We start from the raw sequence: 15,247 nt of genomic DNA, 5'->3' as shown, positions 1-15,247 counted from the left end.
GTTAGTGGGACTATGCCTCCTGCCCTCTCTCCCTGACCCCTGTGATTTCAGCAAAAGTGATGATGGGACTTGTTCATGCAGAATTCCAAATTGTGTTCAATGTTCTCTGTGCATACATCTATACACAGACAGAAGTCCATTTTGGAAACTTCTGCTGAGTATGTGGCAGTTGGGATCAGGGCCTGCAGAAAGCACACAAGCCATGGCACAGCCAGGATCATATCTCACAAAATAACTGCTTTCAGTGGTGTCTGCACATTTTGCTTCATAATTTTCATTATATGACACAGGTACAGGGGTAGAAACTTACTTTTTTCTTCTTCTAAAAATAACTCAGAGTCTCCTCAGCACTGGTTCTGGGCCTGTTGCTACAGCAGTATCCCCTGTACCACTGATGTTGGTAAACCCACAGAATAAGCTTCTAGCACATGTAATTTCACCTCTCAAGAGATCATCCCTGAAAGCTGCCATTTCATTTTTGCTCTAGTTCTGTCGTGCTTTGTTATTGTGACCACTCAGGAAAGAAAGAGATTGGGTGAAGTAGGTCAAATTTATTCATATGAACCCCAAACCAATCTGCATAGGGCACGCAAGATGTGCGATCTAACTAATAACCAAACTAGGTGAACCAAACCTTACAAGAGTAAGAGGTTGCCCCTCCTCGCACCCCATCCTTTCAGGAGAGTAGGGAAGCCTTCCTGCTCCACCGCCTCCTAGGGCCCCACAGCTCCAGGTAGGTTTTACTGATTGACCCCAAGGGTACTCCCTAACCATACCAGCCAGTCCCACAGCCATGTAGTCAGATTTCCAGACTACACTCTTTCGCTATAAGTGCTCACCAGTGCTTTCTGCTACTGTGGCCAATTCACCTGTTTAACAACTACTCCCTGCTAAATACATCCACTGCTTCATCAGTACACTTCCATTTCATTTAAAGCTTGTCCAATCAAGTTGTGCACTGTGGTGATAAAAATTTTATACATGAGAGCACCAAGTAGATTTCAAACACTTCTAATCGAACATAAATGTTTGTAATAGTGAGAAAATTGGGGAAGTTTCATTAACATTTTCTCCTTAAGCAAATGTGCCTCCTTTCAGAAATCCTTCACATGATTTCCCCCACCATTTTCTTTTCACCGGGGAGCCGTACAGAGAGATGGCATGCCACCCTGAAATATAGTCAAGCAGCAAAACGTATGCACACCTGTCAATCAGATAGTGGGAGCAGGACTTTATTCTGAGCCTCTTTGCAAATAGCTGGACGTTGGGTACTAAAAATACTGTTCTTCCTAGTGATAGAGATGTCATTAAGCAGTCCATAAGATACGATTATGTGAGGATGTCACTGAGCTCCTATGAAGTTCCCTCAAAGTGAGGACAATGTTTTCTGAATAAGATTTCTCTCATTCTAAATTAGCTTGGTTTGCCCTCAATTACATTAATTTACCACATAATGAGACATATATATTTATAAAAATGTGCTAAACACGTAGCTGATCAGGGCTATGAACAATGAACCAGTGTCAAATAGGTAAACTTTAGAAAGGATTTTTTTTGTACTGAAAATGAGGAAAATTCAGCACAGTCCCATTAAAAAGTATTTAAAAGAAAATTGATTTTTGAGCTGCAGAATCCAAATCCCTATTGGCTTAGAGATGCCAAATCATAAAACTCACAAAGTAATTTTCAGTCATGTTTGATTCTGAATTTACCATCTTCAGATGACAGTCAAGGCTCTAATTAACTACACAGCTGAAAAAAAAAATCTTCCCTACTAGGAAATGCTAATGAAACAATAGTGATAATTAATCATGCCGGTTTCACACTCCTGTCCTGTCTGCATATTTAAACAGAATTTAATTGCCTAACTGACTTCAGAAAGGAAACTTAAAGGGAATCTGAACTCCTAAAGACCCTGAATCCCAAACACTAGTATTGAAATGTGTATTTTCAGTTGTAGACTCGCCCCCCCCAGACCCCTATATTCAAATATTTTTCAGGCTATTATTTTTCATGGTCCATAAACATATGTCAGAAATTCTCAAGCACTGTGCTAGTAAACTCCCTAAGGGAAAGCACAATCAAAACTACATAAGCTTGCTAAAATCAAGATAATTGTAAACAGGTTACCCAGTAGCCTTATGCATTCTTATAGATAAACAGGAGGTATAATCTGGTGCTACTGATTGGAAGCAAAGAAAACTAGTGTTTACAGATTAATTAACACTAAGTACTAGGATCTTATGCATTTGCAGAAAGGAAGTAAAACAGAAGGTTGTCATGTAGCATTTTTAGAAGGGTGGGGGGAAGAGTCTGTGGTATATAGATATTCTCCAAGATTAGGAATGATGGGAGAGCAAAAAAGATAAGAGAGCAAGATCCACTACAGTCTTCCAACTATAGACAGAAGGATTTGTCATTTTTGGTTCTCTCTGCTTCTTATTTTCCCATGCTTAATTTTGGTTCCCCATGTTTCTGTAGCACTTTGCTTTTTTTTAAAAAAAAAAATCTTCATGCAAATTCATCAGCATTTTTGTGTGAATTTCTCCTCATATATTTATGTATACAGTTTTGACTAACGTACACATTTTTTCATGCAATTTCCTTTGATTTCTGTATGTTATTTCATGCATTTCTGTATGTTATTTCAACTAATATTTTTATGTACAAGTTCCAATAATAAAAGCATGTTGGAAGTACAGTTTGACTGGAGAATTGCATTGCAAATTTTGTACAAATGTGAATTTAGAAAGTTGGCTCTGTTTCAGTTCACATATTGTTTTGGGGTGGGTTTTGTAGATTGGGATTTAAATGTGCACAGATCTGAATGCCAACCCAGTAGATAAGCCTTCTGCAAACAGATGTTCTCCAAATGTTTTCCCACTCAGTCCCAGGCAGTTTGATCAATGGTCAGGTGTGATGAAAGTTCAAGCCCAAAACATCTGGAAGGTGCCAGGTTGGGGGGGGGGGGGACACATGAACCCTTCTCCTCCACACCAATCACCTTTGCATGAGCAGTCAGTTGGGGCAGAAAATTTCTCCATCCATGCTATTTGTTATTGGCTTGATACTAGCATTTGTGAGATAGAAGATAGTTGGCAAATATTCCATTATCTTAATAAATACTTAAATAAGGGTAGGCTTCTATTGTAGTGGGCCTCAGTTCAAGAAACGGTGCAAAATTGTAAGATCTGTTTCAAATATTACACCAAGGTTTTTTGAAATCATACATTCATATGGAGCAGAACACAGAGGTAAATCTGGGAATAAAACTAGAAATTGTACTCACGAAATGCTCTATAGAATTCTTCCAGGCCTAGGTGCTTGTCACCGTTATAATCATCATATTTCAAGAGATCGAAAAGAGAGCAGTCAGACAGATCCTTGCCAAGCTCATCCTGTTTTATTACCTGACAAGAAAATTATAACCATGAAATTACACTGGAGCTCTAAGAGTTGAATGGAATAATTAAGTATTCCTAATATCATTTAATAGATCATTTTAAGGATGCTGTAAGGCAATGAACTAGAACTGTGTAAAGTCAGAAATTTCAAGTTGCTTTGTAATTATATAGTGCCATTCATAAAAAAATTAATACATTTTCATTGACTATGCACATTTAGATTTGGAATTCTATGGACATACAATAAGAGCTAACAATGAAATACAAACTATGCATTTTGGATTGTTGAAAGGCATTTTTTTTGTCAGGATAATCAGTCTCACCTTTATTATAGATACTGCTCCCAGAGAACTAAGAGAGTCTAATATATCCTCATCATGCATGGAAGAAGAATAGCAAGCTCTTCCTTTCTGCCACTAGCATTCTAATGCAAATGTCAGAGTGTGGCACCTAATATTTCTTGAATGCAGTGATAGTTATCCAAGGGGAATTTCCTACCACTTCTTCTCCAGTATGTCACCCTTTCCCCCACTTCTTGTTTGGTAGACCCTCTGGAAATGCCTGAGATGTGGTGTGTGGTCTACTGTGAGAGCGAGGGATCAGGAAAAATCAGGCAACTTTATCATCACCATTATAGGCCACATAACTTACACAGTTACTAAAACCACCTTTGTTGCTCAGAAAGACAACCTATATTGGAAAAGAGGTAGGTGAATTACGATCCTCTTGGTTGTCCTCAACTTCTCAGCAGTTTTTGCTATAAACTATGCTGCCCTTCTGGACCACATGTATGGGTTGAGAATTAGAACACTGAATTACGTTGTTTCTGACCCCAACTTACGAAAAGTTACCAGGTTAACTGCTGTCCTGTCACATGGGAAATATCCTGTAGGAAATTCTACAGGGTTCTACCTTAATTCCCATGCTTATTATTACACAAAAATGCAGGATTAAGACTGTATGGAAATTGTTCATCGACATAATGATGATACCCAGCTCTAATTCTCTTTTGTCTCTAGGATCATCAGAATCTGACTGTTGGTTCCATCTAGCTAAATATTGTTGCTACCAAGTGGAAGTGACTTTCTGGGATGTCTTTCCCAATGCTACCAGGAGGTGCTGAATATTGAACTCAAGGCCTTCTGAATGCAAAGCATGTGTCTACTACTCTTACAGCCCTTGTGATAGGTACCTTTAAATGACTACGTAAACTAAGGAAACAACTGAATTAAAGTGATTACTGTCACTGCTCAGTCCATTTTGATGGTGAGCTCCACTCTGGGAGAGCCATCATTGCTGACACCTTAGAACCACCGGGGTGGAAGACTGCAGCGTAGCTAGCTGGTGTCCAGGAGCCACTGGCCCTGGCATTGAGACTGAGAACATCTCTAGGGCCAACACAGCATTTAGCCACTGACCATGGTGCTGATTGACTGCTGGGACAGTTTGTACACCCCAGCTTGTTTGACTGGGTGGGTGGGGGTGGGTGTTACAGGCACAGGGAAATGAACTGGGAAATGTGCATTGGGTGAAAATACTCCACTCTCCTTGAAACACAGCAAGAGAAAATGAGCTCCCTGTGTTTTAAGCCACATGTTCAAAACCTCCCTAAATCTGAGCTGAAAGTTCTCGTTTCCCACTTACTTAACAAATGCATGTGACACTATCATGTACCCAGATTTGAGCAGCTGCCTGGTGGTTTTGGTGTTACTTTTAAAAAAGTAGTTTTAAAACAATAAAGTTGAAGCAGCAGCTGACATAGGCTGTGAACGCCAGTAAACACCAGTTGTGCAAAACAGACCACCTTTAAAGCATTTTAGCATTAGCTAAAACCTCCCCTCGCGGGCCCCAACCCACTCCTCTCACACCAAAAATGTTTGCTGGATAACATTCAGATCTGCGCCACAAATGTCAGTCTCTCGCAAACAAAGGCAGCTCCTTATAAGCAGAAAAAGCAATTATAATGTATTTACATTCATTCTGTTTATTTTTTTAAAATGCTGTCTGTCAAATTTGGATGATAAAGAAAGCCTGCACTCCCCTCCTTTTCTTTAGGTTAGTAAGGATGTTTCCATTGCAACTTTTCTGCTTAAAAATAAAAAATAAAAATTTCCTCAGTAAATTTACCCAACTCAGAGACAGACTTGTGTTTGTTTAATGATCCAGCATGGAATGAGAGGATAGAAGGTGCTTGTTCTCTTTCTGGTTTTGCAAATGAATGTTTATTCGTGGAGTTCAGAAAGACCACCAGGAATGTAATTTTATGTCCTTTGATTCTAAGTGTCTTACCTATCAAATGTGTCCTGATAAAAGCACAGTCTGAAACTGCCTTAGTATTCACAATCGCCTATGTAAATGAGCTCTGTGAAGATGGGCAGAATCAGCCTTCAACTGTAGGACTCATTTTCTTCTGAGTATAATTTCCACAGCAGTTTCAGCACACGTAAAAATGCTGCTGGTTTTATCAAAGCCAAAAAGCGGGGTGGGGGGATGCAGTGAGCTCCCCTTACCCACCCAATTAGGAGCATGAGAATTTGGAGGAAACATCTGGAGTGGCGAGGAGTTCTCTTTGTTTCCTTTTACAATTATATTATGCATTTTGTGTTTTATGCTGTAAACTGCCCTGTGGTCTCTTGGTGAAGAGTGGTATATAAATTCAATAAAATAATAATTAACCCCAAACCACCCCAATTTTTACGCAAGTTTTGAGATAGAGGCTTTTATTGCGGTGACAATTTTCTTCTCTCTAAAATCAGCTTTCTGCAATCTGTGCTCTCTATATACTTTAAGCAACTTCTGGCACCCTGACTATTGGCCATGCTAGATGCATTTGGTGAGAGTTGAAAACCAGCAACCTAAGGAAAGCAGCAAGTTGTGGAAGCTTGGTTTAAACCAGTGGTTCCCAAAGGGGGTGGTGGCCACCCTCTGGGGGCTTGCTAAGAGGGAGGGGGAGCTGGGGGTGATTATTTAAGTGACTTTAAACCAGACATTGGGAAACAGGTATCACTTCATCAAGTCCACCCATCACATTAAGAATTTACTGAACAGTGAAGTAGTTACTAAATGTGGTGTCTAAAATCCTTCCTGGTATCACTGGATCAAAGTTCATCCATTTTGTTGAATTAATCCAACTAAATATGTTCTAATGGATTTTGAATAAATGTGCAATCAATCACTAATGTTTCAAAGTTTATGGTATTATTATCTTCCTTAGTGGGTCATGCAAACCACTATTCTGAATAACAATTTTTGTAGGGTAGGGAGCGCTGGGACCAAGCAGGAAGTAGCCTGAAAAAGCTTGAGGACCACTGGTTTAAACCAAGGGTGGTGAACGTTTTTCAGCCTCAGCACCAAGCTCCCTCCTGAGGTACCTTCTGGGTCACACGCTAGTGGTGGGGCCAGAGACAAAAAGTGGGCACAGCAACAGATGCGAGTCTTACACTGGGCTACATTCCAGCAGCCATGCCCATGTCATTCACTTTCCAAGTGTGAAGTCTCGGAAAATAGACAGGGAGGGACTGCAATGGCACCACTTTTCCTCCAGTAGGAGGGAAACCTCATTTATTTCAAGGTGGTTGCTTCTGAGCAATAATAATAATAATAATAATAATTTATGATTTATACCCGCCCATCTGGCTGAGTTTCCCCAGCCACTCAGGGCGGCTCCCAATCAAGTATTAAAAACAATACAGCGTTAAATATTAAAAACTTCCCTGAACAGGGCTGCCTTTAGATGTCTTTTAAAGATAGGATAGCTGCTTATTTCCTTCACATCTGAAGGGAGGGCATTCCACAGGGCAGGCGCCACTACCGAGAAGGCCCTCTATCTGGTTTCCTGTAACCTCACTTCTCGCAATGAGGGAACTGCCAGAAGGCCCTTGGCGCTGGATCTCAGTGTCCGGGCTGAATGATGGGGGTGGAGACGCTCCTTCAGGTATACAGGACATACCAAACAACTCAATTATGTATTATTCTGTAAAGACAGCACACATGTCTCCCACATAGCCATTGCTGGTCTGCTTAACATGACTGGGCTGCTGTTTATTAATATTCGGTAACCACAGAAGGTGAAAAACGCAAAACGAATAAGCAAATACAACCATAGAATAATTAAACATCTTACAGCTGCAGTAAGTCAATATTCCTTTAGACGGTACTTTAACCTTTTTTCAGTCAAGGCTGGCAAAATGATTTATGTGTATATGTATGATTTGCTGAGAGTTGTGAAACTGCATCTATTTGTTGCTGTTGTATATTTGTATATTCTCTTCCTGGGAGCTCAAGGCTGTCTTCGCTTTTATCTTCATAACAGCCCTGTGAGGTAGGCTGGAATGAGAGTTGGTAGTTCAGACATCAAAGCTATGCAACAGCACATACTTCAGAGTATGTTTTGCCTGTTAGTTATCAAGGTTGGAAACATGCTTGTTTCATTTCGGTATTTTGTTATAAATGTCTGGACTGTGAAATGCTGTTGTTAAAGCAATGAAGCAGCTTTGCTGGCTTTTCTTTACATCATCTCAGAATGGTGTTACATAGCAATGGTGTTGCCGGGGCCCTGCTGGATCAGACCAATGGCCCATCTTGTTCTGTTCCCACAGGGACCAGCCAGATACCTGTGGGAAACCCACAAGCAAGACCTGTGTGCAATAGCACCCTCCCCTCCTGTGGTTTTGCTCAACTAGTATCTGGAAACATGCTTCCCCAACCATGAAGGCAGACCATAGCTATTGTGACTAAGAGCCACTGATAGCCAGGAATGCCATGCATTTGTTGAATGCTCTTTTGAAGCCATCCAAGTTGGTCGCAATCTCCACCTTCGATGTGATATACAGCGGACCATCCGGTTACATACCGCTCTGGATACGTAACTTTAAGGTTAAAAACGTGGCAAACCCAGAAGTGTATTCTTCTGGGTTTCACCACGTGCGCATGCACAGAAGCGCTCTGCATGCTGCATGCCTCTGGTTATGGATTTTCCGGGGTGTGAACAGCCCCCTGGAATTAATTAAATCCATAACCAGAGGGTCCACTGTATATTTATAGCTTGCTTTTCTATCCAAGAGCTCCAGCTTATGAACCTTTCTTTCCCTCCTCTGTTTAAAAGACATCTGAAAGCAGTCCTGTTTAGGGAAGTTTTTCATGACTGATGTTTTAATGTATTTTTAATCTCTTGTTGGAAGCTGCCCAGAGTGGCTTGGGAAACCCAGTCAGATGGGTGGAGTATAAATAAATTATTATTATTATTATTATTATTATTATTATTATTATTATTATTATTTGCAACAGCCTGATGAGGTAGGAGAGAGACTTTGTGCAGGGCATCAGACAATGACTTTCTCTACACCCCTTGCCACACCGTCTAGCCCTAGGAGTCTTCATAAGGGAACTGTTTCCAGAGGAAGAGCTGGGGTGAGAGACTTTGTCGTCATGGGGCAGTTGATTGACACGTGTGCTGCCCCACCTCCAGCCTGAGGGACCTTCAGAATGGAGTTGCTGCCAAAGACATTATGTGTAAATGTCTTCTAATGAACCAAATAGATCATGAGTCATGGGGAGAGCATATAATCAAGTCTGTAAAAATAATGTGTCAATTTGTTACTGGCCAGCATACATTTGTATATATCCCTGTCTGCGCACAGAAGGGTCACATATCAGTCTGTGCTTTCTGCATGCCATTCCTGTGAATGTGTGAATAAGCTTTGCTTTTCATTAAAATATATTTCCTTGGTAACAAACAAATGCATGAATCACTGGTAAAGTACATTTTACCACTGTGTCTTCCCATAAAACAACTGGTACTCTAGGTATCCACCTCTCAGCATTAAGCAGTCACATTGACACCTGCAATAATTGAAACTGAATTTACAACTATGCAAGGAATTGTAATTGCTTTCATGGCATAGAAAACATGCAAGTAAATTTGCCTCACCACAGATTCACGGGGGACTTTCGGCATGATAGCCCTTGATTGATGATTATATTTAGGGTCTGATTCTGTGGGGTTGTAAAATGCCCACAGTGCCTACTAAGCACTCCCATTACCAGATGCTTTGGGGATTTTATTACACCAATAGATCAGAAAGGGAGCGACAAGATGAATCCTATTAGCCACAACCTATAACCCAGAGTTTTGGGGGAACATAATGAACTGTTGACCAACTTTGCTGATTTAGATTGTGCCCCACAATCTATTTATTCCAAGATATTGTATATAAAATTAATCATTCCTCTATTCTGGTTTATGTAATTTGTGAATCACAGGGTTAACTTGTTTGAAATACCTAGTCATCTTTTTCCATTCTGTCCTTCCTCCCAAAAGAGAGCCCAGGGCAGCTAACAATGTAAAATAGCAAAGAAACCTAAGAATAATTTTAAACGGCAAAGAAACGACAATCACAACACATCACAAAGATAATAGCGGATAAAGCTTCTGATAGGGACCTGATACTCATTATCTCACCAAGATCTCGACAAATAAATGAGTTTTGATTTTGTGTGTGCATGGCTGAAGCAGGGCGACAACCTGATGAGAGGATGGAGTTCCACAGATGGGGAGCCACCACAGATAATAACTTCTATCATTGCAGGGTACAGGACTAGCTGACTCTTGGGGTCTGTTCCAGCTCTACAATTCTGTGATTCTTTGTTACCATCCATCTCATGGACCATGAACAGGGCTTCTCCCACTAATTGAAAGTTTAGGATGAAAGGTACTTGGGAATATGTTCCTTCAAATATTGGATCCAAGGTCATTTAGGGGTTTGCATCTTAGCATTAACACCTTGAACCAGGTATAGCAGCACAACAGCAGAAGCCAGTATAGAAATCTGGGGTCTGGAACCAACTCCACTTTCCTCTGCTGCCTAGTTGATCAGCCATCAACTGGGTGGTGCATAAAACATTGTTATCCCTGTGCTGCATCTGGGATTTATTGGGAGTCCTCATTCAGGTATATTGAAATAATAGGGGTGGTAGAAACAAATGGCTAATGGGAGAATGTTCTTCCTGACTCAACAACAGATCAGATGGTTGTGAGACCACCACCAATCTCCTGCTCACAAGGGAGGTAGGACAACATTAAAATTTGCCCCTCCTTCAACCATGCCATCCAAGCTGCACACTAAATCAGCACTAGGAACTATGGATTCAGTACTAAATTGGATTATCTAGACCTGGGTCCAACTGCTTTTTGCCCTTCCCTTGGTTTGAGTCATATGGACAGCAACATAGGGTCTCTTTCTATGGAATCTGTGCCTACCTTATTCAGAAGTGGGGACAGCTGTAAAAGATAAAACAGTTGACATTTTTCAGACTTCAAATTTTAGTCCTACATAGCAATACGATCTCAGTACTAAGGCATATCAATAATGTGAGTGATCATAATAAAGTAGGTTGAACAGATGCTAAAGGACACTACCTTGACCCAGCTATAATCAAGTTTATCTACAGCATTCAGCAAATATTTCTTACACTTTACTTCCACGGCTACTATTCCAGGCTGGTTCTGCTTGCACAAAGGCTGTCAATCATGTAAAATGATATCTTGGATTTGTAGAGTACACAGATGGCCTAGGATGAAATGACTAGCTATCATTTGTCTGAGAAATAAAGATGGATTTATCCTCCAGTCCCTGTGATGTACAAACAGAGTGAATTAAGTATCTACAGGACCTTTTATTTCTAATGTTAAGAGAATATTTGTATAGGTAGTATTTGCTGCAATCAAAGACACAAGAGCCCTGATTATACTCCCACAAAGCTATAAATGCAAGACTTTTAGGAGCTGAAATAATATGTGGTGAGGAACAAACTGATCTCACTTTGTATTTTTTAAAAGAGTGTTAAAAACAACTGAAACACTTGTGATTACTCTTTCTAGAAAATGTTCAGAGCCAATATGGATCGGAATGCCAGTTGCTGGGATCCACAAGTACAGATTGTGCAAACATTGTGTTGGAGTAGATAGGATTTTGACCTGACCCAATATGGCACTTCTTATGCCCTTATGTAATCTCCTGGTGAGATCTTATCATATGAAGCAACAAAAATGTAACTAAAGCATTTACCTGTGTCAGTTCATTGCTGTCCACCAGACCATTGTTGTCCGAATCATAATATTTAAACATCTGATCCACCAATAATTTCTTCAAAGCCATTTTATCTTCAACACTTCTTTCTCTTGTTTGTAGCATGTATCTTCTGTTCTGGAGATCCAGCAGAAAGTTTTTCATCTTATTGTAGTCGATTGACTTACAGTTATCCCCTGCCAAGATAATAACATATTTAAGATTACTTGAATTAGATCTTTAAAAATTGTTTCCTATGAAAGGCAGGCTGTTTCTGTTAGCACAAATGCTACAATTGAATTTTGACCCTTAAGCATGTGTAAATATGCCTAGATCAATATAGATATTAAACAATACAAGCAAATGGAAAATAATGGATGAACATGACTGGGGTTTTTTTCAGAAGTGTGCAATGAAATTGGGCTTTGGCCAAAGGTGAAATTTGCAGCCAGCACTTCAACATATGCTTAGATACGATAGTTATTTTCTAGAATACTGTGGTAATTAGTCAACAGCATAAATATCAATAATTAGCATAAATTACAACAATAAGAAGCTAGAACAATATGACAGCATTAACGCACAAGGAATTAAGCAGTTCAAACTTGGCTGATGAAAAGCATGTGCATAACAAAATAAAGAAACTTAAAATTCAGTTTGAGAGAAAAGTGAAAAGTTCCACTGAACTTACTCAATGAGAGTTCAATTTTCTACTTTAAAATGTCAATACAATTACCCAGGTAATCGTTATGCATGTGAGTTTTACTCAGAGAATTCAATCACTTCCTAATGATGACATTTTTCATATGTCTTTGAAAATAATTTCAGTTCTAAAGTATGAAGAATGGGTCAATTACAGAAGCTAATAAGGCTCACTAAACAGAGGTAAAGGGGGCATTCAGAAACCTGTCACCATCGACATGTCAAGCTTCTTTCACATAAATTATATTTTATGGAATGAAAAAAATTATAATTAAAAGCCATCAGTTATATCCATTATTTATTTAAAAATAGCAATTAAGTTCATACAGAAGAAATGTATGGCAAATTAATTCTGGTATAGAGAGGGCATCATTTTTTAGATTAAATGACTCACAGTGATTAGCAAATTCAAATAAGAGACAACCTTGCATGCTTGATTCCACTAAATGGATGATAAGTAACCATATATATATATCTATGATCCCTGGAGCCATTCCAGGCAGTCTGTGGGGTAGGGGGAACCCAGAAAAAAACACCACTATGGCTATTTTAGAGGCTCAGTTCTAAAGCTCATTGGGCTAGTTGACCATGGGCTTGTTGCTCATTTTCAGTTTAACGTACTTCGTAGGATTGTTGTGAGGATACAATGGGGCAAGAGAGAACATTGTACAGTCATACCTCGGGTTAAAGTCGCTTCAGGTTGAGCATTTTCAGGTTGCGTTCCGCGGCGACCCGGAAGTAACGGAACTGGTTACTTCTGGGTTTCGCCGCTTGCGCATGCACAGACACTCAAAATGACATCACGCGCATGCACAGAAGTGGCGAATCGCGGCACGCACAGACGCGGGTTGTGTTCTGCTTTGGATGTGAACGGGACTCCGGAATGGATCCCGTTAGCATCCAGAAGTACCACTGTATGTTGCTTTGTGCTCTTTGGAGAAGAAAGTGGAATACAGATGCAAAAATGAGATAAAAAATAATAATATTAATAGTACCTAACATATAAATACAAATAAATAATATAAGGAAGGGCTGTGACTTATTTATTCAGCGGTAGCTGATGGAAAACTCTTCTGCAATTTCATGTTGTGATTCAAGGACCCGTCCTCCGCTTGGGAGTAATAAGGACACGTGAACACAGTATATTAGGTTAATGGGCTAGAAAAGGCCACAACTTTATTGATTACAGCATGTGAGGTATTGGCTTAGGCATTGGAGAACCGCAAATTTTGACTCCACCTACTTGGAGAGGGGTGAGTCTGACGAGGGTTAACCACCAGTAGGGGGAGCCTGTTGATGCAAATACAACTATAAGCTCACCCCTGATGTCACCGGGGGTCGTGCCATGGCCCCCAGCCACGCAGGGCATCGGACAGGATCCACGACCGCAGGATTCCTTTAATGGAATACCCATAAGTGAAGGGGTAGGCAATGCCCACACCCTGCCCCTCCATACACCAACAACACATTCCAATGCCTAACCACCAAATACCGAGAAAGTTGTGACGATTGCTACGAGGTAGGCGAAAAAACCAAGAGGCCGGTGCCAATTTGCCAATTGGGAAAAAACTCCTACCAGGCCCCCTGGGCAACCAAGGCAACCAACCATAAGTCCATAGCAAGGTCAAATGAGAAACTACGCACTAAAGGGAGTGGTGAATGGGTGACTCGCAGGAATCCGGCAGCGCAATGGCGGGGAGAGCTGGCATGGCCGCATTTGAGTGACTAAACCAATCGGGTGGCGGCTCAGGAGCGTGGCGCACCAGCAACAAATGGAAGTGCAGGGGCTGAAATGCCCCTTGCGGAACGCGGGAATCGGATCCTGATCACAACCCCTCTCCTCCGGGAGGAGGAGAGGCTTTGCTGTACTTCACTTATGGATGCACAAGAAAATATATGATGTTCCAAAACAATCATATTTATCTGTCTTACATGTTCCACCTGCCCTTTTATTTCTAGCGTAAATGATTTAGTGTCATCGCGCCCTCCCCGACTGCATGGAGCCCGGACAGCCCCGTGGTTTTCCAGGGATCTGAGGGCAATGAAACGATCACTGAGACGGCTAGAGCGCCGGTGGCAGATAACTCACTCTGAAGCTGACCGGACACGGGTTAGAGCTCAATGTCGAGCCTACCAAGTGGCAGTAGCAATGGCGAAGAAGACCTTCTTCACCGCCTCTATTGTATCTGCAGGAAACAGCAGCAGGAGACTCTTTCAGGTGGTTCACAACTAAGCAGAACCATCTGTTACATCAGAGCCCAGTACGGGCTACATGATCTCCTGCAATGATTTTGCAAAGTTTTTTTGCAGATAAAGTTGCTCAGATTCAGGAAGAGGTAGACTCTACTGTGGGAGTAGAGCTGGGGCGGGAGAGTGCTAGAGTCCTGTCTAGTCAAGTTGTGTGGGATCAATTCCAATCTGTTACCTCCGAGGATGTGGACAGGCTGCTTTGGATGAGTGAAACCAACCACCTGTCTCCTTGATCCTTGCCCATCCTAGCATATAAAAGCTAGCCGGGAAGGGCTGGGCAATGGGCTTCGCGGGGTGGTGAATGCTTCACTCTGTGAGGGAGCCCTCCCAGACCCGCTGAAAGAGGCGGTTATCAAACCGCTTCTTAAAAAACCATCTTTAGATGCAGCCAATATGGCCAACTATTGTCCAGCCTCAAATCTTCCAATCTTGGGCAAGATGATTGAGTGAGTGGTTGCTGAACAACTCCAGGCACGCCTGGAAGAAGCGGACCATTTGGATCCCTTCCATTCGGGATTTAGGCCTCATCATGGGACTGAAACTGCCTTGGTCGCACTGGTTGATGATCTCCGGCGGGCTAGGAACAAAGGTGAGAGCTGTTTCCTAGTTCTGCTGTATCTCTCAGCGGCTTTTGACACCATCAACCAGAACACCCTTCTGGATCTTCTAGAGGGGTTAGTGGTTCCGCTCCTTCCTCCTAGGCCATGTTCAGAAAGTGGTGGGGGGGTGAGTGTTCAGACCCCTAGGCTCTCACTTGTGGGCTGCCTCAGGGTTCTGTCCTCTCCCCCGTGCTTTTCAACATCTACATGCAGCTGCTGGCAGAGA

At 41.4% G+C, this 15,247-nt stretch overlaps 1 protein-coding gene across 2 annotated transcripts in view; it reads right to left on the bottom strand.

Moving 5' to 3' along the window:
• Positions 1–15,247, bottom strand: part of FSTL5 (follistatin like 5) — a 327,643-nt gene that overhangs the window by 137,408 nt on the left and 174,988 nt on the right. For both annotated transcript variants that reach the window (XM_083631144.1, XM_083631145.1), the window contains exons 5-6: positions 11,471–11,667; positions 3,290–3,410 (exon numbers count right to left, since the gene is read on the bottom strand). In XM_083631144.1, coding sequence (XP_083487270.1) covers positions 3,290–3,410; positions 11,471–11,667 — 318 coding nt within the window. The remainder of the gene's footprint in view (positions 1–3,289; positions 3,411–11,470; positions 11,668–15,247) is intronic.

Source organism: Podarcis filfolensis (assembly GCF_964270895.1).
Source record: "Podarcis filfolensis genome assembly, chromosome: 9".
Taxonomy (NCBI): Eukaryota; Metazoa; Chordata; class Lepidosauria; order Squamata; family Lacertidae; genus Podarcis; species Podarcis filfolensis.
Note: the sequence above shows the minus strand (reverse complement) of the source record. Positions and strands in the feature narration are given on the sequence as shown.